Source organism: Ictalurus punctatus, chromosome 24 (assembly GCF_001660625.3).
Source record: "Ictalurus punctatus breed USDA103 chromosome 24, Coco_2.0, whole genome shotgun sequence".
Lineage (NCBI taxonomy): Eukaryota > Metazoa > Chordata > Actinopteri > Siluriformes > Ictaluridae > Ictalurus > Ictalurus punctatus.
The window spans coordinates 10,863,117-10,889,872 of NC_030439.2; the positions used below are offsets into that span (position 1 = coordinate 10,863,117).

The window sequence follows — 26,756 nt, forward strand, 5'->3', positions numbered from 1 at the left end:
ACACACACACACACGCACACGTGCGTGTCTATAGCACCATATCCGAGTTCCTCATTTTCCAATACAAAGGGGGATTGTTTTCGAAATTCATCTTAGCATTGTGAAACATGCTGGCTCTGCTATAGTTGGTGTAAAAAAAAAATCAATTGAGACACAAGTTGCATGAAGGAACCAGGAATTTAGCTTTTAATTCTGTGTTTTTGTATGGCTTAAAAACAAACATTCATTCATTCATCTCCAGTAGCTGCTCTATCCTGATCAGCGGCAATACTGCTGGACATGGACTGTATATAGTCAGCTGCGTGTTACATTATCCACCCACAAACTCAGCAAACTCAGGAACATTTGGAACTGTCATAAAATATTTGCCTTGGTGGTAGGGGTAGTGGGGAGTTAGGGATGGGGATGAATAGGGGGTTGGTGGGTTGTTGAGATGGCATGTCACACTGTAAAACTCCCCTTGATTCATAGTTATGTTGGGAAATACTTCAAACTCTGCAGGCTAGATGGAGTGTACTGGAAAGGACTGGTGTTGACAAATACCTGACAGTGGACAAGATAAATAACTGAAGAAATGTCATTTCACTGTGATACATTAAACAACACGTTGCATGTCAGTCTCAATCACTTAACTATACAGATATGATTCCAGTGTAAAATCTGGGAAAAACTGTACTACAGGTGTTATCAACCACCAGACCCAGCAAAGTATTTCAGAGGAGCAGACCGAGTACCTGAGAAAATACTGTAGCAGATAAGCATATATATATATTTTTTATAAACTGCTCATAGTTCAGCAACTCCAGTTTTCTAAACACAAACAGTTCTGAAGCGCTGTTGAAGCTTAGCCAGGCACATGAGTTTATGTAAATCATTGAGCTGAAGGCAGCTCATCAGACCAGAGACTAGCTACTGAGATAAAACATTAGGTCACAAATTGGAGAGTTTTCACAAATATTTTAAGTTTTCTTTTTCCTGTCCCTGGTCTGATTTGTGGAAAAAAAAAAGACAATGAGAACTGAATGTTTATATTCAGTTTGATTGAACAGAAATGGATGCATTTATTTATTCTCCCTCTCCATTTATTCAAACCTCATACCATCTTAAAATATGTTTACACTATGAAACCAAATATAACCAAATATCTTATTTTTACCCATGAACAGGTTCCCTGGTGGACTAGTGGCTAGCAAGTGGTGCTGTCACCGTTACGGCCCGGGTTCCCTGTCAGTTAACCAACCCCAACCACTGGACAGTTTCATGGGCCAGTGCACTCTCAGTGCTAGTCCCAGCGCCTGGAAAATGGGGAGGATTGTGTGAGGAAGGGAATCTAGTGTAAAAACTTGTACCAGAATCAATATGCGGACTGGTGATCCACTGTGGTAACCCCGAACAAGATCAGTTGAAAGAAGGAGAAAAAAAATTACTATAGATTCCTTGGTAGACTAGTAGCTAACATGTGGCGCTCTCATTGACGTGGCCTAGGTTCCTTACCCACTCAGGGAACCAAACCCAACCGCTGGAGGGTTTCTTGAGCCAGTGTACTCTCAGTGCCAGTCCCAGTGCCCGGAAAATGGGAAATGGGAAAGGTTGCATCAGGAAAGGCATCTGGCATAAAACTTGTGCCAGAATCAATATGCAGATGGGTGACCCGCTGTGGTAACCCCGAAACCCGAGCAGCCGAAAGATGGGAAAAATGTATACATTTACATTTATTTATTTAGCAGACGCCTTTATTACAAATGAGGAAATACAAACAAAGCGATACATCAAGCAGAGAGCAATACAAGTAGTGTTACCATACAAGATTTTTCATTTAGTTCTAGAAAATTCATTTAGTATAGCCATAAATTATTCAATAAAAGTTAAGGTAATTTCCTGTTGGTTGCTAATCCGGATATCTCTAAGCAAGGAGTTTTATCTAATGGACTTTTACAGATTTGAACTGAATACTCCTGACAGACTGAGCAGGTAGGTGAATGTTTTATATACCAGCTCGAATTTTTCTCACCGAGCCTGTCACTTTAAATGGGCGTGGCTACGCGAATACTACCAGCCCTTTATGTAAATGCGCTCGGTTGCTCGGCCGCATAATACAGAGCTGGAGTTGTTTCACGGCTCCATAGAGAGTGCAAGCGGCAGCGCCGGTGGGATCCTGCAGTAATACTCTAGATCAGCCTGGACTTTCAGACTACTCAAAACACCGACCAACTGCACCAAGGAAGACCTGCGTGTATATTTTCCAGGACGCTCTATATATTTCTAGCTTTTCATGGAAAGCTTGTGTTCGTGAACTGAGTTAATGAAAGCTTTGTGAAGAAACTGGCTTACACAAGGAGTCATTTTGTTCGGCGCACTCGCTCGGGGTCTCCGGTAAATAAATGTCTTGCGGGATTCACACTCTGGAGAGTATTTTACGGTAAGCGTGTGAAAGGCGAGAAATCATTAGCTGTTTGTGCTGCTTTCTTGGAGGACTTTGTGCTTAGGAAAGTGAATGTTTTTTTCTAAGCTGCAGTGTTGTGAAGGGAAGAACTGTGTTTGCCTACAGCAGCCCTGAGCCCCTGATCCAGTCCACTTCCCGAACCCTCTTCTCGGAACCCTCTTCTCGGAACCCTCTTCCCGGAACCCTCTTCCCGAACCGACTTCCCGAAACCCACTTCCCGAGCCCACTTCCCGAACCCGACTCATGTTGTGTAAGATAAATGTGTTGCGAAACTCCCCCTCCACCTCCCCACCCCACAACTTCTACCTTGACATCTGTTCAGCTCTGAACATTTCTCAGAGTCATGCTTTAGGGAGTGGTGTATCTGAGCCTCATATCAATAACCGATTTGAACGCTTGTTTATCTGCTGCATTATTTTAATAAACTAACATCCAGAAATGCAATGGAGGGAAAAATGACTTCATTGACTGTTAAATGCAAAGCTCCTTTCATTATTGAAAAAAAAATAATTGGTCCTCTTGCCAGACAGGCTGCTTTAGGACACACTGTTGATGTATTTTATTTGAGCAGTTACAAGACACTTCTTAATGAATTGCTTGTCTTTCCTCGTCTAGGTCTTGTTTGTTCTGACTTGTGCCTGGTGCTCACTTCTGAAAGCCTCTAAATGCCGGGAATCAGCGCGAGCCCTTTACCCTATGCATGCTGGGACATGGATGATCCGGATCAGTACCAACACTACTTCTATGATGACCACGATCCAGATGAAGACTTCTTTAAGTCCACTGCACCCAGTGAGGACATCTGGAAGAAGTTCGAGCTTGTGCCCACACCGCCCATGTCTCCCGTGAGGAGGCTGGATGAAACATCGGTGTGTCCATCACTGGGGGACAAACTCGAGTGGGTGTCCCACTTCTTGGGCCAGGACGACGAGCATGAGGCACAATGCAACCTGAGCTCGATAATCATACAGGACTGCATGTGGAGCGGCTTTTCAGCCACTCAGAGGCTCGAGAAGGCTGTCAATGAGCACATGTTGTGTCAGGGTGGGGCCAAGGTGCCTCTTGTCCCTCAGATTCCCCCATCGAGGTCACAGAGTGGTCATGTGGAGTCGTTATCTCTCAGCAGTCCGATGTCGGACTGTGTGGATCCGGCGGCTGTGTTGACCTTCCCACTGAGCGGCTGTAAGAAGCAGGTGTCCTCTGGCTCTGAGTCACACACCGACTCATCTGGTAGGTGCTGAGTCCTTGACCTTGATTTACATCTGTGATGGGCCAGTACTGTTTATAGACTCACTTTGTGAACTGACAGTGAAATGTATTATTCTCAAGTGATCACTTGTTTAAAGAGTCATTAAACTGTGATGCTGTGCTGAATTTTAAGCAGTCCTGTTCAATTTTAAGACCTGTTCATTTTGATTAAACCTGAGTGGTGACAAGTGAGTGAATAATCTGGTCAGCAGTTTCAGCATGAGCTTTTAAACAGTTAAGGTAACGTGTGAGAATCCTGCAGAGGTGTTACTCCAGTTATGGGCCGATGCCCTGGTTTTGTGGTTGACATCATTGCGGGCTCCTTGTGGAATGTCTCTGTGGATTTGTGCCATGGTCCTACATTCCTGAGCTTGAACAACAGGATGGGTTGTTTTACTGGTGGGCGGGGCACAGAGTGACTGGCTGGAAGACGGGCCAATGGGAAGTGGCTGAACTGAACGAGCTGTGGAAGACCTGATCCAGAATAGGTTTAGTGGAGGATTTAAAGTATGTTTGTGAGACAGATTAAATAGGCTTTTTCTTAGCCTTTAAAGCCTTAATCACAGAAAATGCCTTAAAAAAGACAGTTTTGAAACTAAGCAGTTCTTTTTGAGGTCAGCAGAAGTGAAGTGTCCCAATGAATATTTCATCAAGTTACTAATGTTCTTTTGTAACTTGTGCATGCTTTTCATGAGATTCAATCAAGCTGCCTTTGGTCACTGAATAAATCCATCTATCAAATAGTGTAGTAATTTTGGAAACTTGAACGTTATGACAAGTGTTGGTCTTGAATGTGTTTGGATTCATACCAGAAGGTTGCTATAGGAAAGAGAACTTTCTGATCAGCATTTTTGGTATTCTGTAGTATCCCGACCTAAGCAGTGCTACGTCCCACAGTATAGCTATGTTGCTGTGATTGATCAGGAGTTATATGAATCAATAGATGCACTAACACCAGGATTAAATAGCCTATTATATAGCAGTCGATACATCTTAAATGAATGTTGTATAATTTATTGTAAATCGCTGATGGTTAAATGGTTTGCAATATTGTTGTTTTAGATGACGAGGAGATTGACGTTGTGACCGTGGAACACAAGCATGGCAAATCACGGCCAGTGAACTCGCGCAAACCGGTCACCATCACGGTGCGTGCCGACCCACACGACCCAGGCACCAAACGCTTCCACATCTCCATCCACCAACAGCAACACAACTACGCCGCCCCGTCCCCTGATTCAGAGCCCCCTCGCAAGAGGATCCGCCAGGAGACTTCACAGCCCCGGCCAAGCTCCACAGTCCATACACTGGAGAGCAAACCACACTCGCCTGTTTCAACCATTTCCATCCCAGTACACTCCATGACCACCTCACCACCGCTTGCCTCATCCCATCATGGCCCCAAATCGCAGCCATCCAGCCCTCAAAGCTCAGACAGCGAGGACATGGACAGACGCAAGAACCACAACTATCTGGAGAGGAAGAGACGCAACGACCTGCGTTCACGCTTCCTGGCCCTGAGAGATGAGATTCCTGGTCTTGTGGACTGTCCAAAGACGCCCAAGGTGGTGATCCTGACCAAGGCCACTGAGTACCTGCGTCTGCTACACGTCACAGATAAGCAAAAAGCCCAGGAAAAGAAGCAGCTCAAAAATAGGCATCAGCAGCTCCTTCGGAGGCTAGCAGAACTGAAACGCTCTTAAAGTTGTTCACAGATCCAGGCCAGTCGCAAGGACTGTTTGTGAGAGTGCTTGGTTAAAAGTGGGTATAATTTAAGATTTCAGACATCCTGTACTTTTTGTTTTATTTTCCAACGATCTTTGCACATTTGATCCTGTAGTTCGGGGGAAGGATATTCCTGGTGTGTTGTGGATTACATAAACTTCACTGAGTTTCCCAAAGAATGCCCTGCTGATTAAAAGAAAAAGGGTCTACCCCCAAATCTCTTTAATATTAAAACAATCCTAATCAGGGATATTCTATACATTTGAATTACATGCCATTTGCTTGAAATGTAGCATTTAGCTTTTATGCATGTTTGACCACATTAGTAAAGGTGGATTTGTATGAAGAAATCTGCAAATTATCTGGTTTAATAAGTCTTTGCCCTGCTGTGCCATGACTCAAATTGTTCAAATCATTTTGAACATTAAAGTGAAGTTTGTGTGGCCCTTGCAATACTCTATCAGGACTAGAGTTCAACAATAGTTCAGACATTGTTACCATTTGCCACTTGTCTATGAAGATCACATATTTAGTTATTTAGTTTTTCTAAGTGTTCTTGTATCGGCACATGAGTTCATGCCTTACCGACATGTTGTGTATATAAACTGTGAGATCTGTATCCATGTGTGTACATAATAGCTCAACTGTATAGGTGTGTAAAGTATATTATATATGCTTTCCATTTTAATACCAAAATCGAGGTTGTTGATGATTTTAGGTTGTTTTTTCATTTGTTTGTTTTTTTAAATTTAGTTGTTTTTATATATTTTACTTTCATGTGTTCTGAAACTTGGTTGGCCCACTTGGCTTAATCTTATCTCAGAGTTTCTCAAAGCTTCTATTTTTGTTAACAAAAGTAAAAAGAAAAAAAGTTAAAGCATTAAAATGACACTATAGAACCTTACTTTGCATCGCTAGTCACCTTCATGTTTCCACTGCCTAATCATCTGATTTTTAAGGGGTATATATGTAATATTTGATTAGTAATTCAAAAATGCTGAGAAGAGACTTTTATAATCTATTTTCTTACAGAGTTCTGTGTTTCTTTGTAATGTTAATGTCTTTTTATGTTTTCTCCCTCATTTTTACAAAAGCTGTACTGATGGTGTACGCTTCTTTATTCATCTACTAGAGTCCCATTTTTTCCCCCCTCTTTATTATAGTACATTTATTCTTCCTAGTGCAATATCCTTTTGAATCGTGCAACTTTATAGTTCTTCTGGTATAATGTCATCATGCTGCATGGCACACTGCTTTCTCACACCTAAACTTTCCCCCACTTAACTGAAGAACCCTTTTTAGTATCGCTGTTATTCCAAAGGCTGATTTGCACATCATCTTCTGCCTTAATCCTTTTCCTATTCGCCCTAGTCTTGAATTTAAGTCACTACAAATGGCAATTCTCCACTGTAAATCACTTTCAGTGTTGGACTAGGCCTAATCGGTCTGAAAAATAATCCAAAGAAAAACTATAGTAGCTCATTGTTGCTTTTCATCACTGATCACTTTCTCTATTCTTGAGACTTTATCTCGAAGATGCATATACCATCAGCAAGCTCAACACTCTCAGTCTTATTTATGTTTATTTCTAGTGGAAGAGCCAAGCTTTAAGAATGCATTTGTTACTGTTAAAATTTGTCACACACATTTTCTCTTTTTGCTGATTGTTTTTTGTTTTTGTTTTTTTAGTTGTTGCTCCTTTTTTCACTTCGTCTCTCCTAGTGGCTAATTGTTGCACTTGGAGAATGACAGCAGCATTAAGCACTTTGTGTTCAGTACCTCATGAGCCCATAGAAGTCAGACAATTAATAAATTCAAAATCAAAACAATCATGTCTCATGTTTCCAGATAATAAATATTGTATTAACAGGGACACAACTGATTTATAATCAGCCTTCACCTGTAAAATATTAAACGGCTCCCATTTTCTGAACCAAAAAAAGACACCTTAGTTGAACCGTCATTGAAGAGACTGTCAGTAAGAAGGAAGGGAGATAGAATGGAAGTTAAGGATAAAGTAATAAAATTTCATGACTTAGGAATAGAGTGTAAAATTAAATCTAAGAGGTTGGACATCCCAGTTAGCACTGTTGGATCAATAATGAGGGAGTGGAAGGTGCATCACATCACCCATACTCTAGCTAGACAATGTCCTCCCTTAAAAGTCAGCACAAAAACAAGATGAAGACTGTTGAGGGAAGCCACAGTAAGGCCAACGATCACTCTGAGGGAGTTTGAGTACAGTGGCTGAGAGCAGAGTGAAGGTGCACAACACAAACATGGCAAGAGCTCTGCATAATTGAGGGATATATGGGAGGCTGACTAGAAAGAAACAAGAAGAGAAGGTGAAGTGTTGTATTTTTATCGAGGTGTGATGAGAACAAGACCTACATTCTGTATTTGGGCAAGTTTCAAAGTGTCATGTATTGTGCAATCCTATCCCAGGTCATACCTCAATTAACACCATCCCTACAGTGAAACATGGTGGTGGCAGCATCATGCTCTGGGGACAATTTTCATCCTCAAAACCTGAGTTTCTTGTCAAAATTGAAGGGCGACTAGATGGAGCGAATACAATGTGATATTATAAAAGAACATGCTTAAGTCTGCTTAAAAAATATTATAGCTTGGGAGGAACTTTACCTTTCAGCAGGACAATGGTCCCAAACACAAGATAAAAGCAATGCAGGAGTGGTTAAAAACAAAACATTTATTGTTCTACAGTGACCAAGTCAAAGTCCAGATCTGAATCCTACTGAGAATATCTGCAGCACTGTTTGAAAAGTGCTGTCAAACAACATCCAACTAACCTGAAGAACCTGGAGCAAATCCACCAGGAAGAATAGGTGGAAATCACCCTCAAAGAGTGTGCAAAGTTGGTAGGAACTTGTTATTGCAGCAAATTATGGCTCTACTGGGTACTAGTCTGAAAGAGTTGAATACTTAAGCAAACAGAACTGTTCAGTTTTTCAGTTTGTTTTTAAAGGTCTGAAACAACATGTGTAAGTGCCATTAGTAATCCAGACAAATCTCTTTTGATCACTTTTAAGGAGGATGAATACTTTTGCAAGGCACTGTAAGTATTGATAACGTCATATGGAATATTCACGAAACAAATTAGCTCCTGCGATCACTTACATTAATAGCTATAATTTCTCATTCTTCTTTTTGTTCTCTTGTTTAAAGTAAACATTATTTTAAAAACAAAACAAAACAAAAAAAACACCAACTTGTTTTACTAAGAAACCACAAAGCCCTCATTCCTGAAAGCGTAACAGGTTTTACATGTAAAGTAAAAAAAATGCTCAATACATGAGTATGTCTTTATTTTTATTTTGTATTTTTTATTATTTTTGAGTACATTTTGGTTTAAATAGCTATGTAAATATGGATTAGCAATGCCTGGTATTTTACAATGTATTTTCATTTTAAATTCGAGATGATACAGTAGCTTTAGTAGTAGCTGAATGGAAATTTGGGCATGTATTTACAGAAAGGTTCTTGAATAAGAGAGACATTACTTTTTAGCTACATTATCGTCGGAGCTGAAGTGTAAAACTACACCAAACTTTGGGGTAAATAAAAATCCGTGTCAGTTTGTTTCTCCATTGAGTTATTTCCTGTTCCTTTAAAATCTTCAGCATCGCTTTCTTTAGCTAACATCTGGCTGGTTTATAAACGGTGTGTGTCCGCGTCTCTTTCTGTGGTACCTCTAGGTGTGAGCTTAGAGAAAGTCGTTTTGATTATTTCACGCTTGGCACGAGGACGCGTATTCCAGACAAATCGCCATGGCAACTGACATCTCTTTTTTTTCTTCCCGGTGGCGCAGATAGTTCAGTGTCCATAGCAACCAGGCGGCTATTCGCGTGAGTCAACTGGATCGGGAAAGTCAACAAAACCACGTGCGCACCTGATGACCAGTGGTGCTGTAAAGGGAGGGGGAAAGAACGCTTACTGTTCTGTTGTTGTTATTGGGGGGCATTTCTGTTTGAAAAAAAACAACAAACAATTAGACGTTATTTCTTGTTCATAAATCTACAATATTCTATCGTCTAGACGTCAAATACAACACAATTAAACGCAGGATTTCCGGGAAATAGCTAAAGAACAGCACCGGGCTTCACAAAACTGCGTTTCTCACGTTGCGACAATGTTTCTATGGAAACTGCTTTGGGTTGCTACGATACAGAGCCGTGCTGCACGCCGCTTACAGTGCGCATGCTCAGTGGAGACTGGCGTTCTGTGGCGTTACCATCATGGCGGCCTCCACTCTTGGTGTGCAGCGTGCGCTTGGGAAAGGTGTAATCCCTCCTTTGGTCGTGATTTTAGGGGCTACCGGTACTGGGAAGTCCAAACTAGCGATCGAGATCGGGAAACGACTACAAGGGGAAATAATAAGCGCCGATTCAATGCAGGTGAGCTTTCCTAAAAAACGAATGCTACGCGAATGCTGGAAACGAGAGGAGCAGAATAAACAAATACATGCATTGATTTGGAATAGAAATATTTTTATTTTCATATATGTCTTCAGGAATGCTGTAGAAACGGGTGTGCTCAGATCGCTGTGACTATCAGAAATCTCAGTATATGCATGAAACCACTGTTTGATTTGGTCGTGTATTAAGTGTTGAATTGGCTCGTTAGCTAACATTAGTTGTCATTGTGCTTGGATGTGCAAACCAGCTACAAGATGCTGATGCAGTGCTTTATTTAAACCGGATGTAGTAACGCTGTTTATTTCTGCCACGTTCTACTTGCTTAATATCCGTTTATGTCGTTTTTGCGGATTATTACTAACTAACCAGATTACTTTCGTTTTGTTCTGTATGCTAAGTCTGATGAACTAAAGCTAAACAAAAATGGTTGCTTATGTTTCGTATAAAGATTTTTTATTCCAGCAATTGTGCAGTAATCTGTAGAAACACTCTACTGATGAATCCCCTGCTTTACCGAATGCACTAGAATATTTTACTCAATCACGCGATTATATAAACTCAGAGTGGGACACGTGCCCAAACAGTAATCTCGCGATACTTCAACACTTCCACGCGCACGCACACACACACACACTCACACTCACTCACACACACACACACACACACACACACATATATATATATATATATATATATATATATATATATATATATATATATATATATATATATAGCTAGCTACCTAGCTAGCTAGCTAGTTAGTTTTCCTCAGGATTGCTAATAGTAAAACACACAACATTAAAAAAAGAGAGATATAGCTAACGTTCGTTTATTATATTAATTGTTTAAATCAAAAGAAAAAATGATGTAAAAATCATTGTATGCTAATTGTAAACTTTCTTGAGAGTACATGAAGTTAATCTGTCTCTGTGGCACTAAGGACTGTTGTTTACATGCTTTACAGTTGCTGGTAATTCTCCTCAAAACCCTTGATGATTTCCTAATATGTCCAGAAAATATCAAATTGGACATAATTACAAAAGAAAGAAAGCTTTTTTTCCCCCTTTCACATTATCCATCAGAACAGAATGTGTGCTTGACTCAGAGTTGTGAATCTCATTCGTTTTGACATTTAAGAATATTTTGTTTTATTTATATACTAGTTTACCCCCTCACACTTGAGGTTGTTTAACAAGATGTGGCAGCAGCAACCAACAAATAATCATTACACGTTATATCTTGCACAAAACAAGGAAGTAAGGGGAGTAATACAACACGTCCGGTTCCTGTGAGAGCATGCTGAACACATCTGCTTCTTACCCGCATTTGTGTCACATTCTTCTTCTTTTTTCCCTCACAGTCTGATTTTCTGATCTTTTTGGCTGGGTTTATTGTCTCTTCGAAGGAAGTGAGTGGAAAGTGTGCAATGTGCAGGTTATAGTTGTTGAGAAATAAACGTCTTTTTTTTTCTTTTGTAGGTTAGCTTGTGTGAGAGCAGTTTTGGTCCTTTGATATTGATATGTAATTGAACTATAATATGCAATTGTTCATAGTATCATTTTTTTTGTTTCACATTTAGCCCAGGAATTTGCTCATCCCTTAGCTGGAACAGAACTGCTTGGTTCTACATCGTTTCCCAAAAATCTATATGTGGTTTCAGCAGAAACGGTTTGTCCACAGTTAGTGGAAGGAGGAAGGTTTCTTGAAAAAAAAAATCTGATGTTTTCTTAATAGTTGCATTTCACATCGCTGGCAGCAGAGGGCTCTAAAATTTTCAAACAGCTCCTTTAAGCCATTAGTGATTAAGGGTACGTTTACACGACAGCAATGTGCTAAAAACGGAAGAGGTTTTTCCTTTGTGTTTTTGAAAAGTTTTGCATACAGACAAACTGTTTTGTTTATATATATATATATATATATATATATATATATATATATATGAGAGGCTGCTGAGGGAGCAATTGTTAATAGCTGTTAGATGTTCCGCAATGTAAAACATAACTGTAACTGGATAAAAATGTGCGCTGTTATTCTTTTAACAGGAATTTAATCAAAATACATCCCCCTGTTCTAACATGCCTAACAGCATGCTTTACTGTATGTTGGTGTTGACTTAAGCAGTTTCTTATTCCACAAATTATTTTTATGCCTTCTCCACTGCGTCCAAGAATCTTCTTAACACGATATCTCAAGAGAATGTGATTCTGTGTTTGTATATGGAATTGTGTGTTGATTTATATGGAATTGTTATTGTAACCAGCAGATGAACTGAAAAGATCTTGGAATTGGTCCAAACAGGGTCAATGTCACAGCAAGGTCAAATGTCTGAAATAAGTTTTCTGCAATAGCTTCCTTCCTGTTTGTCATACAAATATGTATGATTCATGTTCAGGAACTCAAGGCTCGTTTTTGGCTAACTATGATTTTTCTGTTGGTCCGTCCATGTGTCCGTGATTCTCATTATCACGGTATCTGAAGACTGAGTGGTTTCTAGAATATAATCGTTATAACCAGCAGATGCACTGATTCATTTTTAGAATTGGTCCAAACAAGGTCAAAGTCACAGAAAGGTCAAATGTTTGAAATAGTTTTCCTTCACATTTGAAGTATATTTTAAGGGAAGTTCTGGCATATGAGTTCAACATGTTTATGGTTTAAAATGTTCACAGTATGTGTGTGCATGATTATTTAAAGACCCAGTTAACCCATATTCAACTGGAAGAATGTGTAATTGTTAAAGTTATAGTTAAAATCATTGCGACATTAAACACTTGTCCTCGTCTGAACTGTTAACTGAATATCTGTTCATTAACTCTTTCAGATGTCCAAATATTAAAATTAGGCAGAAGAGTTCATTCACAGATAGCTTATTGTTCTGAGAGGTTGCAAAAGGTCATCCTAGTCTGTTTGGAATAAGGTATTAAGCCAAAGGTGGATGTGTACAGTAGGAATAATTCTCCTGACTTTTGATAATATTAATAAACACAAATGGCTTCTTATTCTTGACATCCATTAATTAATTGATTCATTTATTTACAACTGTATTTGTATACTGGAAACATGAGTTGAACCTTGAAAATATTTGCTGAAATGGCTTCATCCATCCATACGTTTTCTATATTGCTTATCCTACTCGGTCACGGAGAACCTGCAGCCTGTCCCCGGGAGCATTGGGCACAAGGCGGGGTACACCCTGGACTGGGTTCCAGTCCATCGCAGGGCACAATCACACACATTCACACACCCACTCATACACTACGGACACTTTAGACATACCAATCAGCCTATCATGCATGTCTTTGGACTGGGGGAGCAAACCGGAGTACCCAGAGGAAACCTGCGACCTCCACACATACACAGGGCCGCAGTGGGAATTGAATCCCCAACCTTGGAGGTGTTGAAGTTTAAAAATTCTGATGCATATTCATCTATTACTTTGTTTTTTTGTGTATAATTTCAAGCACTTCAAAAGTGTATGCAGAAATGTTGTCTAGTAAAATGTGTACATGGCGAGAGTGGATCTTACAGTCACTGCACATTTTTTTTTTAAATTTTATTTTATGGCCAACTTAGAACTGAGGCTTTATCCCTGAAGCTCAGATTCAGTTTCCACCATAATAACCCATTGACCCATTTATTACATGCTGCATTTTTATAAGTTAGGGACACTCTGCCCTTGTCTTATGTTTCTTGACCTTGACTGTGTTTGCACGGCTGTCACCTGGTGCAGTTAACTCGGTTATGCTAATGAAATTCCTCAGCACAAGCTCCTTAGACTCCATCGAAAGTGGGTGTGTGGGTATAAGCCTTGCGCTTGTGTTGGACTTGGAGTTTGTGCAGTACTATTGTTGTGTTGGGGTTGCTGTTGCACAGACACTATAGGGAAGCGTCATTGTCATGCTCAGTTGGTTCCCACACTCTTATTGTGTTGAAGAGCCTCCGTTTGCCATTGCTGGCGTTCAGCGATTGTGCTGCTTGCATACGATGCTTTTGACACTTTCAATAGCAGTACTGTATGGGGTGCAAGCCAGATTGTTATGTTTAATGCGGCCATGTTTGTGTTATTTAATAATGGTGGAAACACCTTGTTGAGCAATTGGGATGAGCCCTGACCTTAAAGGTCACTGAGATCATAGTTCAAAGGCTATGAGGAGGAATGAGGGCTCATGGGAACCTCATAGAGGACTGTGTGCTATTCCAGAAAGTGGGATAAAAAGAAAGAAAGGAACTTTGGAGACTCAGTGTGTCTTTTTTACCATGGGAGGTCTCGGAGGTCCTGCAGGGCAGTTTAATGGGTCACTAATAAAAGTAAAAGACTAGGGTGAATCAGTCACATGGGAATACTTCTAGAGCTGCATGGAATATTTAATATGTTTAATAAAAATGAGAACTATTGTAAACAAATTATGCCTATGCCTTGTTGAATAGATGTAACTTAGGGCACGTTTATGCCAGCTATTAATCCCTGTACTGGGTCTAAACTTTAGGTTTGCTGTTTGGTTTGGTTTCACATTGCACATACATAATTAAACGCATCAAAAAGAAAAGAGGCCGAAACCCAAAACAAAAGGGGTATTTGGGGCTGACAACATACTCATAAAACTCTTTAATTGCTTCTAAATACAGCAAAGCGGCAAAGAAATTCACCCGATTAATGAGCTGGCAATAAATAAATACTTAGATAATTCTATAAAGATCGAAATAGTTTGTGTTTTGGATCCAGCATTTGTCTCTTTTGTTTGTTTGTCCAAATATCCAGAATGCAGACTTGCATGTCAGTTTAGCAGCTCACATCTACAGAACAAATGCTGCTCTTAACTCATAAAACATGTCATGTTTGGCTCCGTTCCTGCAGTTGGGTCAATTCAGGATCATTTTATCACTGCAATTAAACCACACTAGAGTTAGAACCAGACCGAGTGCTGTGTTCAGACAAGACTTGCACAAACGAACCACATCAAGGGCATGCCAATAATTTGCCACATGTTTGCAAAATGGCAATTCTTCCAAAGAGAACTAAAATGTTTCATTACTTATTCATTGTTTTATATTTACATTCAGCATACAGTGATATGTATGTGATTTGCTAACAAAAAAAAGAGACACTAAAGTTAATTGTGTAATAGCTCATTTATAGGGATTTGTATGGTGCATGCGCCACATAATCGAAATCTTATAATTAACCCATTAAAAAAAACATGTTATTAATGTATACTCGTTGATCATAGTGTGAAGTTTTCTGTTAGGAGATGCTTTTTTTATGGAAGATTTTAGTTGTCAGTGCTTTGTAACGGTCAGTAAGTTTTTAACGCAGCATGTCTTCAGGACAGAGGAGTTTGAGTTTTCACTTTCCGGTTTGTCTGTAACATGACAAGCTGCGCTGTTTGGTTTGTTTACTTAAAGACAGAGCAAAATTACAAGGCTGGTGTGAATACCGAGAACTGTTTGTAGAAATGTATGAAAATGTGAGTAATAACAGGAACTAACTTGTGTTGCAAATGTTCCATGGCAGATGTTGAATGCAACTAAAAAAATGGTTCAGAAGGCATGACATTTTCTTCATTAATAAACTCAAGAGGAATAACACACTTCGGATCGTGCTGTTTTAGGAAAATCAGTCCGTTCAAGAGGTTTTTTTTTTATTAAAATTTTTTTTTAATGATAATTGTGGCCAAAAATGCTTTGGTTTTTGCTGTAGCTTTTTTCACAATTTGTGGAGTTTTTTTGGGCTTCTTTTGCAGAAAACTGATTGAATTGGTCAAATTGTTTTTCAAATTGTCTTTCTCAGTGATGTTTGTTGGTGAATGAGACCTTTTAGGTGTAGTCATGTTCGACGCATGTGGATCGGAGAGGGTTTTGGCGGCATGCGTGTTGTGATGACGTCACATGACGCGTCTTGTCCCAAATCTGCAGAAAATCTTTGATAATTTTGAACAATTGCAAGAGTTTGTTTGATTTTGTGTTAATTTTTGTTAATCGTGAAATCCTGGAGGGACTGGAAAATAATCAACACCCCACACATTACAAACTAAACTGAATTTCAGTGAAAATAATAAATACGTAAAGCACTGGTAAAAATGTAATATTTGTATAGTATGATTCTTATTTAAATGACAGTTTCTATCAAGTCGAGATCCTGATCATGGATGATTTATGGGTATGTGAATCTTATGAGATTCTCATTTCATTCTCTCATCTTGAGTAATGTACAAACCCCTCAAGAGCGCTTGACATCTGTGCATTTACAGTTCTACGATTCAAACTGTGCAGGTCATAAAAAATTCAGATGTCTTGCCTGTAGATTTGAGGAACGCTGCCTGTGCATGTTAGAAAGTGAGCCTGTGTGTGTTCTCATCTCTATGATGCAGAGCCTTTGTAATTTTACCACAACTACACTTAACACAATAACAGAAACAAAGATTACTTAATTACTTAATAACTTGTGGTTGTTTAGTGCTACTTTAAAAATTAATAAATAAATCTCCTTTCCTCTCATAATAGACGTAAGTGATGAGCCTGAGCTATCTGAAGCCGTCGTGTTTTTGTGAAGCAGTTTCATGCTAATTTCATCGGAGCTCTGTGCTGATGCAGGGCTTTAATGTGATTGTGTGATATTTGCCACCTCTTTCATAGTGAGCCACACCTGTGTGAGGTCTCCCGTGCACTAACCTCCCACTGTGTTACGCTGATGCTTGAAAAGAGTGCATGGAAACGGAAAAAAAGACCAAAGAAAATGCAGAGGCCTTTATGTATGTGTGTGTGTGTGTGTGTGTGTGTGTGTGTGTGTGTGTGTGTGTATATATATATATATATATATATATATGTGTGTGTATATATATATGTGTGTATATATATATATATATATATATATATATATATATATATATATATATATATATATATATATATATATATATATATATATATATATATATATATATATATATATATATATATATATATATATATATATATATATATATATACACACACACATTCATACATGCATATGCATGTATGTATGTGTGTGTATGTATGTATATATGCAGATACCATTACATATACAATTGGCCTCAGACAGAGATAGGAGGTATGTTGTGAATGTTATGCTTTTGAATATAATTTCATCTTTTAAATTGACGACTTAAAATAGCAGCAATAATTAAATAAAGGCACAGCTTAAAGGAGAAGCTGTATTTACTGTCTGGGATAAAAAGCGAATGGCCGTCTTCATTCGAAGCTATAGTAACTTAAATGTCAGAACCTTTTGAATAATTTCCATCGCTCCAAGCACACCAGGGGCCAAATTAAATTTGCACCGAATGAATGAAAATCCAATTGTATCAGGCTGTCTGGCATCATGCCTTGCGACACAGTACATGTCTGGCTTGACATCTGTGTTCATCTACACTTCTTTAGACATTTAGACATCTAGAGCTTGATGGAGACTCTGATAAGCCTGATAAAGTCAAAGGAAATCAAACTGGTTAAAAGGAACAGAACATGTCCCTAGACTGGTTACTGCACATGAAACTGCAAATCTTTGTTCAAGAACCTACTTTTAGCTCCTTGATCTAGTCCGGAAGACCAGGTGAAGATCATAATTAACAGGGTTGTGAATGTGCCATTGTAAACAACAACAAAAAAATGTTAAATTGTCGTCTCCCCCCCCTAATGCCGAAGAATTTTTAAATGTGAATTATCCAATGAATTTTTTAATTAAAATGACAGGTCCATTGTTGTTAAACCGCACTGCAGATGGAGGAAAAACTTCAACACTTCTCAAAATCCACTGTTTTGTTATGGCTGCACTTGAATGTCCCATCTGTCGACAATTAATGAATTAATCCTGGGAACACTGGGTCTGATGAGACACCAGGCCACTGCAGGGCATTGTGCACAGACCCTGTCACAGACCCTAGTGTAGTCAATCCAGCTACCTGCATTGTTTTTTGGAGGTGACAGGAAAGTGGATTATGACTACGTTCACATGGACAGCAGTAAACTAATTACTGACCTTATTCTGAATAAGACAATATTCTGATTAAGGTGTTTGCATGAGTCGCTTTTAGAATACTCCTCTAATGTTCCTGTTTTACATGTTATAGAACATCGATCGATTAATGGCACACGTCAGTACGTCCCCACGTCACGCCGTCCAATGTTCCCTCTTCGTCTTTGTTATGGTACTGTATACAGTTTTGGGTGTTTTTATTTACAATTTCACGAAAGCTTCAAGTGCAGTTATTTATTTGTCGTGCTCTACGTGCGAATAGACAACTGCTTGAAGCCATGGGCTGCATCCAAAACCGCGTACTTACCTACTATATAGTAGCTGAAATACATGTATCTTGCCTACTATATAGTAGGAACATACGTGATTTCAGACACAGCTGTGCTCTCTTGTTTGCCGTCAAGCGGTTGAGCACTGCCGTGTGTGTGTGTGTGTGTGTACGTGTCCTGTCGCAGAATGCGACGAAAACTCCCACATGACATATGTCTGTAATACATGTCGATAATGCAACTAAAGTAGGAATACTCCACGTGTCTTAATTCGATTTGTGTTTACTTCGAGGGTGACTTTAGTCAGATTAAGGTAATCAGTAATCGCTGTTTCCATGGTAGTTTCTTAATCAGAGTATCGTCTTAATCTGGTTAATATCGGATTATTGTTGTCCATGTAAACGTACTGACTGTCTCACCACAGCATATCACAAGAACGTCAACATGCATGTACAGGAATATGTTCTTCATTCAAACCAGGAAAACTTGTAGCTTTTAAATGAAAGATCCAAAAAGCCTTTCTTTCAAACAGTCTTTGTAATCTATCCCTCTTCCTAAGTGTTAGCCACTGTTTCCAAACCAGTCATTTTTATAGTCGACGGGTTTGAATCATGTGACGATGGATTATAAGTCATATTTAATAGTGAGGTTTTTTTTTCCCTCCCATTTTTGACCACCTGCCAATTTCCATCCACCATCCAGCTCTGCCTTATTATATGACAGCAACCAACCAGTGATGGAGCTGGGTTCTGTGTGTAATACTCTTATAAACATATTGTCAAATCGCAAACTGACCATATACGGACAAAGATGGACAACGCTGCAGCTTGGGTGACTGAGATAAGCTAATTTTGTGAACGGGCTATCCGTTTTTTTTTTTTATTCATATATTGTCAAGCAGATTTTTTTTACCTTCACTTCCACCAACCATGGGAAGGAAGAAGAAGAAGAAAAATAAACGCCTGATATGCCACAAACGAAATGTTACTAGATATACAATGAAATGTCACATAGTCTAGTGTGTTCCCATATTTATGGGGACATGATGTGTTTCCAAATCTCATTGCCTGCTAAACTAGTCAAATCACCTGAGAGTGCATTCTGGCATTCGGTAGGAGCTACTTTTACTTGTTGAACAATTTGGCTTGTATGGATGAGAGACGAACATTTATTTATTTTTTAAAATGCGAACAAATAGTGAAGACGTGGGCAACGTTTTATATTTGTGATGTTAAAAGAGAAAACCACAGCTCACAGTCAAAAAAGCTTAGCATTTTTAAAAATTATTATTTATCAGGAAAGGGTAAGGACTATTCCTGTGTTCAGGTCCAGTCAAAAATGTCGTAATTACTATTTGAGTACTCTTGAATGCCACCACAATGTCGTAATTACAACATGGGAACTCGTATTTTACTACGAGACCCGACTTTGAGTTGGGGAAGTGTCAATAATAAAAAGTCGTGTCGGTTGCCAATATGAAGATCATGCATACAGCTGATAGTTTTAAGATTTTAGTGCTAACTAAGGCTAAATAAACTTCTTTTTGTTAATGGGGGGGGAAGAGACGTTTTACACGCCATCCTTTTTTGTCTTTCCAACCAAAAAAAACACTTGAACAAACACCGCATCATAATCACCATTTCCAAACTCATACGCACAATCTAAGGCAGCAGCTGTCTCTAGAGTTGTCATCTTCTTGGAAGTGTTAAGGTATGTTTACACATCTCGCAAGACTCCAGTCGCTGTACTATGAAGTAGCCAGTAGGTGTTCCTGCTACTGGTTACCATAGTAACATGGCTGGCGCAACTAGCATTCCACTTTTGACAACAAATCGGTTTTCTTGCTGCCAAAATGAAACGTTCTGCATGGAGATCGTTTGTATATAAAATTCAGCAGTGTATTTGTGCATCATATCCTACGAGATGAAAATGAACGGTTTCCGGTCGCTTTTTTTTTGCTGCGAGTCGCTGTTTGTGTGAACGTAGCTTTAGTCTGTCGCACACTGGAGCTTGCTACTGAATTTGTCATCCCTCAGAAATCCTATTTTTGAGTTTCGGGGTATTTTAGTGTTTAGGAGGTGCAATGTAAGTGAGTGAAATGTATAACACATCCAGCTAATAAAAACTTCACTCCCGTTTTACAGCAATGTTTATTGTTTCTGTTTTGCTTTAAGGCTGTTGTCCACTGAGAGCCGTGATAATATTATCACAGCTAGTTATTTGGCTTACTGACTGGATGGCTACTGCATCTGACTTGGGTGGGGTGTCTTTACTGCATTTTTCTTGTTTATACCTCTCCTTCTTCCCATTGTAAAACCTCACGGTCCATATCCCCTCCCCAATGTTCCTTCTCCCAGCTCTGAATGGTGCACGAGGGGCTGCGGAAAAGGGCCGCGTATGAGTGAGCCGTTGAGTACTTCGCTCCTGTATAAGGATGGATAGCATGTGGTAAAAGATCAACCTCATGAAACATTCATTAGAGGGAATTATTGAGCTGGTGACTGTAGGAAAGCAGAGCAGAGGAGAATGTGAGAGCTGGGCACTGAGGAAGCTGCAGAGGGAAGTGATGTAAAGAATCTGGTGCTGAAGGGAATTCTGCACGATCAGCAGTGAGAGATGAAGGTCATGTTAAGGATGTTTTGAGGGTGTCCTCTTTCAGCCCTCTTCTCATTCATCCACATTTTCCCCATGTTTCCTGTGTTTCCTTGTATGATTGGGCTGCACAGTTAATATGATTTTTAATCATGAGCACATGTTCCTCATTTAATTAATAATAAATAAATATGTCGCCAATTGACATATTTAATATCAATCTTTCTTTCTTTATGATCTTTGTTTAATTTTTTAAAGTCTTGTTTTGATCTTTCACTTTCTTTTGTAATCTATCTTTATATTTTTCATTTTCAGTCTTTCTAATAATTCAGTGTGTCTTGATCATTGAAACATTTTCATGTAATTTTTTTACAAGAGAAATAATTCTTTCAACTTTCCCTTTGATCTCTTTTCAGTTTTTATTTCAGTCTTTTTTGTGATCTTTTAAAGATCTCTCAAATACACTGGGTAAGGAATATATATATATATATATATATATATATATATATATATATATATATATATATATATATATATATATATATATATATATATATATATATATAAAATATGGATATATGGGAGCTAGGGATTATTTGCTTTCCTGTTGAAGTTGTAAAATGATCCAAATTATTTTAATATCATTATCAATTTAGGCATTCACATGTGGCCCTGGTGCATAACAAGTCCTGTGTAATTCATGTGGTTCCAGCTGGGTTTCTGTTCTGGTTCACATTTTGTGTCTCCTGCTCCTCAGCTTTGCTCCTCTTGGCATTTTCCCAGCTTGATTAGTGGATCTCTTCCCATCTCTCTTGCCTCCTTGCTTCATCTTTCTCTGCTGATTCTCATCCCCCCCTTCTCTCTCTTTCTTTCTCTCCATGTGTATGAGGAGCAGCTGTCTCGTGCGTGGCCTGAGGTTGGGTGTGGATGGCAGGCCGGCTGCAGTCATCCAACACTGGGTCCATTGTCTGGGAGTGGGGAGACGGGGCGGTGGGGGCAGCGCAGGGCTCTATCTCTTTCTTTCTCTATGCCACACACACACTCACACAAAGAGGCGCTGGTCCCACCACGTGGAGCCATGCTCCCTAAACACACAGACTAGCTCCTCCTTTGTTTCACCTCCTTCTTTCCCACTCCCTTGCTGATCTGTATGGAGGAAGAGCACACATTCAGAGGCTCGCATTCTCACGCTTCGCTCCCATGTGGTTCTGAAAGGCCCGTGCTAGTGAGAGCTGTCGCTTATTTCAGAGTAGTAATGCAGCTTTATTTTCATTTTGTAAAATGTCATTTGTCAAGATAAAATGTAGATGAAACCCACAGACACGCCTCTTTCCTTACCCTGTGAATTGAAGGCCTTCTTTGAGTCGTTCTTGTACTTTTGACTTATTGCCGCACACGTGGGGCTGCACACACACCGAACATTAGGGTTGTGGAATAAATTTGCACTCCGATGTTCTACTTTTATTCTGTTGGACCTTAGGTTTTATAAACTTTTTTGGCTTAATTGACACTTGTTGCTTGACATAATGTGAATAAATGTCAGTTATTTTCACATATCGATTTAAAAAAATGATCATTTATTATAATAGGACATTATTTTCCAACAGGTGCTTACTGGGGTTTTTGTGGCTGAATCTCAAATTGTGTTCTATTGATTTATTATAGTGCACTAAGTAAAATCATTTGGATGATTGGATGTGCGGTTATAGGAAAATAATCAGCGACAGCGTGGTGTGATGTGGCCTGATGCAAAGCTTGCTTACCACCTCAAAGTAGATTTATTTTCCAATAAAAGAATTTCTCGTAACGTTTTATGCCTCTCATACCACAGCATTTTGCTAAGCATGACAATTTTCTTAATATATATATATATATATTTATTTATTTACTTTTAACCATTTATAGCTATTCTATTGCAGAACATCTTAGTTCCTGTTATCATAAATTATATCAATTACAAATAGTCTTTCTTTCACCAGCTTATCTTTTTTCTTTCTTGAAATTAATGAGGCTAAAAAAACCTAAAAAATCCCCAAAATGCAAATTGTCATGTTAACAAAAATAGAACACTGACCTCAGTCCTGAAGACTCTTCACATGGCAGAAAGCTTACTGTTATTCACTGACACAGAAACCTCTTCCCGTTAAACATGTTAAATTTATATACCATTATTCAACCTTTATATGTTTTCTCTGGTAAATAACAACACCTTTTTTTTTTCTTTTTTTTTTTTTTTCTTTTTTTTTTTTTTACGTTGTTCACATCTCCATTTAACAATCAGTCTGTAAGTTTTTTTTTAAAATTATTATTATTATTATTATTTTTTTTTTGTGATTGTTGTGGCCAAAAATACTCGATTTTGCTGCGGCTTTTATAATTTTTTCAATGCAACTTGAATTGGTGGAATTGCAATTGTACGAAATTGTTTTGCATGGTATTTCACAGGGATGTTTGTTGGTAAATGAGACCTTTTAGCATGTGAATCGAAGAGGATTCTGGCTGAATGTGCGTTGTGATGATGTCACATGACGTCTTGGCCCAAATCTGCAGAAAGTTTGCAGTAATTTTGAAAACTTGTGAGCTCCTGCCAATATTTCCTTGAGTTTCCTTGATTTTGCGTTAATTTCTGCGATCGCAAAATCCTGGCGGGCCTTAGATTTTGTGGCCCGTCTGCCATGCCCGTCCCTGTGAAATAGCTGTTACTATGGAAACAATAAAATATTGGCAATAGCAGATTAATCTAAACTTGTGATTTGAACTACAGCTGGCAGTATTGTCAGAGCCATGCTGCTTTAGATCATTAGTCGGTCATTTTTGAGAGCTCAACGATGGATTGTGGACTGTGGAGTTTTACGTAGCAGAAGAAATGTACATTCTAGATACATATCCATTTACTGTGGCTAAATAAAATGAAATATAAGCCACATTTGAAAGAAAAAATAGCAAACGAAATGGGAATCGGAGCGACAAACTAAGACACAGGTTATAGAAACAGCACGAGTCAGAAACGGAGGATCCGGTAAATGATGGAAGAACCTAAACTGTAGCACGAGCAAGGACAAGAGTGACATTATTAGCAGGACAAAAGCTGCTGTTCCATCAGAGGACAGTCTGTGCGGAGAGGAGACGCAGCAGAAGGAGCATGAGGCAGCCGGCGGGAAGAAAAGCACACAAAGAGGAAGTGTGCGAGAGGGAAAGATTCCCGAAAAATTGTTGGAGGGGTGAATGTGTTGGGTGTTCGGAGGGTGGTACTGAAGAGCGAGCGCGGCTGAGAACAAACCTGACTAATGTAGGCAGCACTCAAGCAGTGTGGCCCCAAATGAGAGCCACATGACCAGGCGAGACATGGCTTTTTCTGTTCTTTATGAATGTGCCTCACATAAGCTCACATACATTCACACATTCCGTATCCTGTTTTTCTTTTCTTTTTCTTTTTTTTTTGAACACAACCACTGTAGATTTGTTTTCTTCAAATGCCTCTGAATGTATCAGCATTCCCACCCCCCCACCCCCCACCAGCCGTTGTTAGATACACAGAAAACAGTGCAGCAATATGGCTCAATTCTAGTCATCGGCTACATCAAAACCTCATACTACTGTAAATGCTACAAAGTTTTATACCAGGTTTTATACCATCTTTTATTTTTAATGAGCCTTTAACAGCCACGAAGCTTTCCCTGGTACCATAACAACAGGCACTTCCTGTGAATGAACTAGGGATGTCACGATACCAAAAATCTAGTAGTCGGTACCAATACCACCAAAAGTACACGATACTCGATACCAAAGTTGATACCACAGTGTGGTATAAAATAAAATAAAACTCTCCTGGAGGACAACATCCTCTGACTGATACTGGCAGCGAGACGGGGGGGTATTTTAGTTATCAAACACTGTCTGATAATGAGTGGACGTGCACTCCTAAACACACACACACACACACCTTATACTGTGAATGCAAGCGTTAGTTTAAATTCACTAATGGTGATATGGTGGCAGACCAAAAAGATTTATTAAAAGCATGAACATGTAAATAATTATTAGTGACATTAGGCTACATTTAGCTGGCAGGACACATCGCTGAATGGCGATGCATGGTGGTCCATTCGGAGGTAGTTTATAACATGTGTTAGCGTCTTTAACAAATAACTGGCTATCGCAAACATTACGTGGAGCATAATGTTAGCTGGTTTCATGGCAACAATGCCAGCTGCCTCAAACAAACATAATATAGGACCGTCTTTCAGGTGCTTCGCCAAATTGCAGGTGTTTCCTCGCTTTGTTTGAAATGAACGATAGCATCGGCTGCACACCGGAAACCGATACTAGCTTTCCTCTCTTTTCCTCTCAACGAGTCGGGGTGGACCTAAACTTATTAAGGTAAGCTAATCTTTTGTAGTTTTTCCCGTGTGCTTGTAGGTCATCTTCTTCTTCTTCTTCACCACTTGTGGACTGACTAAAACACTTGCGCTTATTTGCTGCCCCCATCAGGTCCGGAAGAATCGCCACCTCGGTACTCACGTTACAATCAGTACCAACGGTCATGCAGAAAAACAAGTACCGTCACGTTTTAAGAATGTTGGTACCGGAGTATCGGTTCTCGTGACATCCCTAGAATGAACATCATATGACGCTAAATAGCTGTATTGACATAGAGTACATATGCTGTTCAAACACAGCAAGTAACATGTCGTTATAGAATAGGAAAGTGTTGTGGCTGCTAAATGCTAGATTATCTGGCTAACTACACTTGTTTAAAGGTTTGTACCACAGATAGCTGTTTAAAATCTCTTGCCTTTAGACATCCCCATTTCTCTAAGGTATCACATTTGTGATTTTTAATTTTTCCCACCTTTTTATAAAACAGTTAATGGCCTTTACAGCACAGCGTTGTTGAGAAGGTGGTGATTAATTTGACAGTTGTGCTAGCTGTAATTTAAATCACAGGTTTATATTAATGCACTCATTTGAATACATTTTTGTTGCTGTAGAAACTCCCATGAACCTGTATGTACAGTATTTTAAGTCTAACATAAAACATGCATTATTTTACGAGGAAAAACCTATAACCCCTGCTATGTGTTCTGTGAAGAGAACATTTACTTTATTTCATGGGAGGAGACGACACATCTACTACACTGCTACTTTTGTTTTCTCCTGTGGAAAGTCTTCAGGCCAATATTTTGCCTTTAGAGAGTGTGAGAGAGAGAGAAAGAGAAAGAAACTGTTTTTAGCTGTTATAATCTAATTATAACAGGAGCAAACTTGTTTTTTAACACTAAAATTTACCAATGATGGATCCAAAGTGAGGTAGCATAACGTATTGACTAAAAGGGTGCCATTAATTTTTGCACACCTATATTTAACAAAGTTTTTTTATTTGGCTAAACATGTGTTTTGTTTGCAATTGTTTGATCTCCATGAGAGCAGAGTAATTTTGTGAATTTCTTTTAAACAGTATAGACAATTTTCACAGCCTTCTTTGCTCACATTTACCAAAGGTGCCAATATTAGTGGAGTCACTGTGTGTGTGTGTGTGTGTGTGTGTGTGTGTGTGTGTGTGTGTGTGTGTGAGTGAGATTGAATACTGATTGACATCACCGTTTCCCTGCCAGTCCAAACAACTTGACTATGAATGACACAGCAGTCCTTTTTGTTTTTTCATTATTAGTCCTGAACATTGTGGTATGTTGGTGCATTTTATACATATTTCGAGCAGCAAAGTGCTCATGGAAAGCATCAAAATAAGGTGAGATTACATTGTGTGTGCGCTCCTCTGCTTGTTCCCCCATATAGCTGGTTTAAAAAGCTACACTGATTAACAAGAGTATGGTACTGCAAGGCCTGCTTTAATAAAGTGGATTAAAACTCAGCTTTACCATCCTCTCATTGAACTGCCTACTATCCTGCTGCTTATAAACCGTTTAGGATTGTGAGGTTTGCCCATGAAGCTCGGCGAGATTAGATTAACATTGTCGAGAATGACACTTTTATGACTTTTTCATACAAACAGGTAAAAAAAAAAAATG

At 39.1% G+C, this 26,756-nt stretch overlaps 2 protein-coding genes across 3 annotated transcripts in view; both read left to right on the forward strand.

The window, feature by feature from the left end:
- The first annotated feature begins 2,097 nt into the window (after positions 1–2,097).
- On the forward strand, positions 2,098–7,245 carry myclb (MYCL proto-oncogene, bHLH transcription factor b). The gene is made up of 3 exons (XM_017455176.3): positions 2,098–2,419; positions 3,059–3,673; positions 4,754–7,245. The coding sequence occupies exons 2-3, from the start codon at positions 3,109–3,111 to the stop codon at positions 5,392–5,394; spliced, it is 1,206 nt and encodes a 401-aa protein (XP_017310665.1). The 5' UTR covers positions 2,098–2,419; positions 3,059–3,108; the 3' UTR covers positions 5,395–7,245.
- A 2,392-nt stretch (positions 7,246–9,637) lies between these two features.
- The window catches only part of trit1 (tRNA isopentenyltransferase 1), a 50,671-nt gene continuing 33,552 nt past the window's right edge, over positions 9,638–26,756 (forward strand). For both annotated transcript variants that reach the window (XM_053675321.1, XM_053675322.1), the window contains exon 1: positions 9,638–9,831. In XM_053675321.1, the coding sequence (XP_053531296.1) occupies positions 9,673–9,831 (159 nt within the window). In that variant the 5' untranslated portion in view covers positions 9,638–9,672. The remainder of the gene's footprint in view (positions 9,832–26,756) is intronic.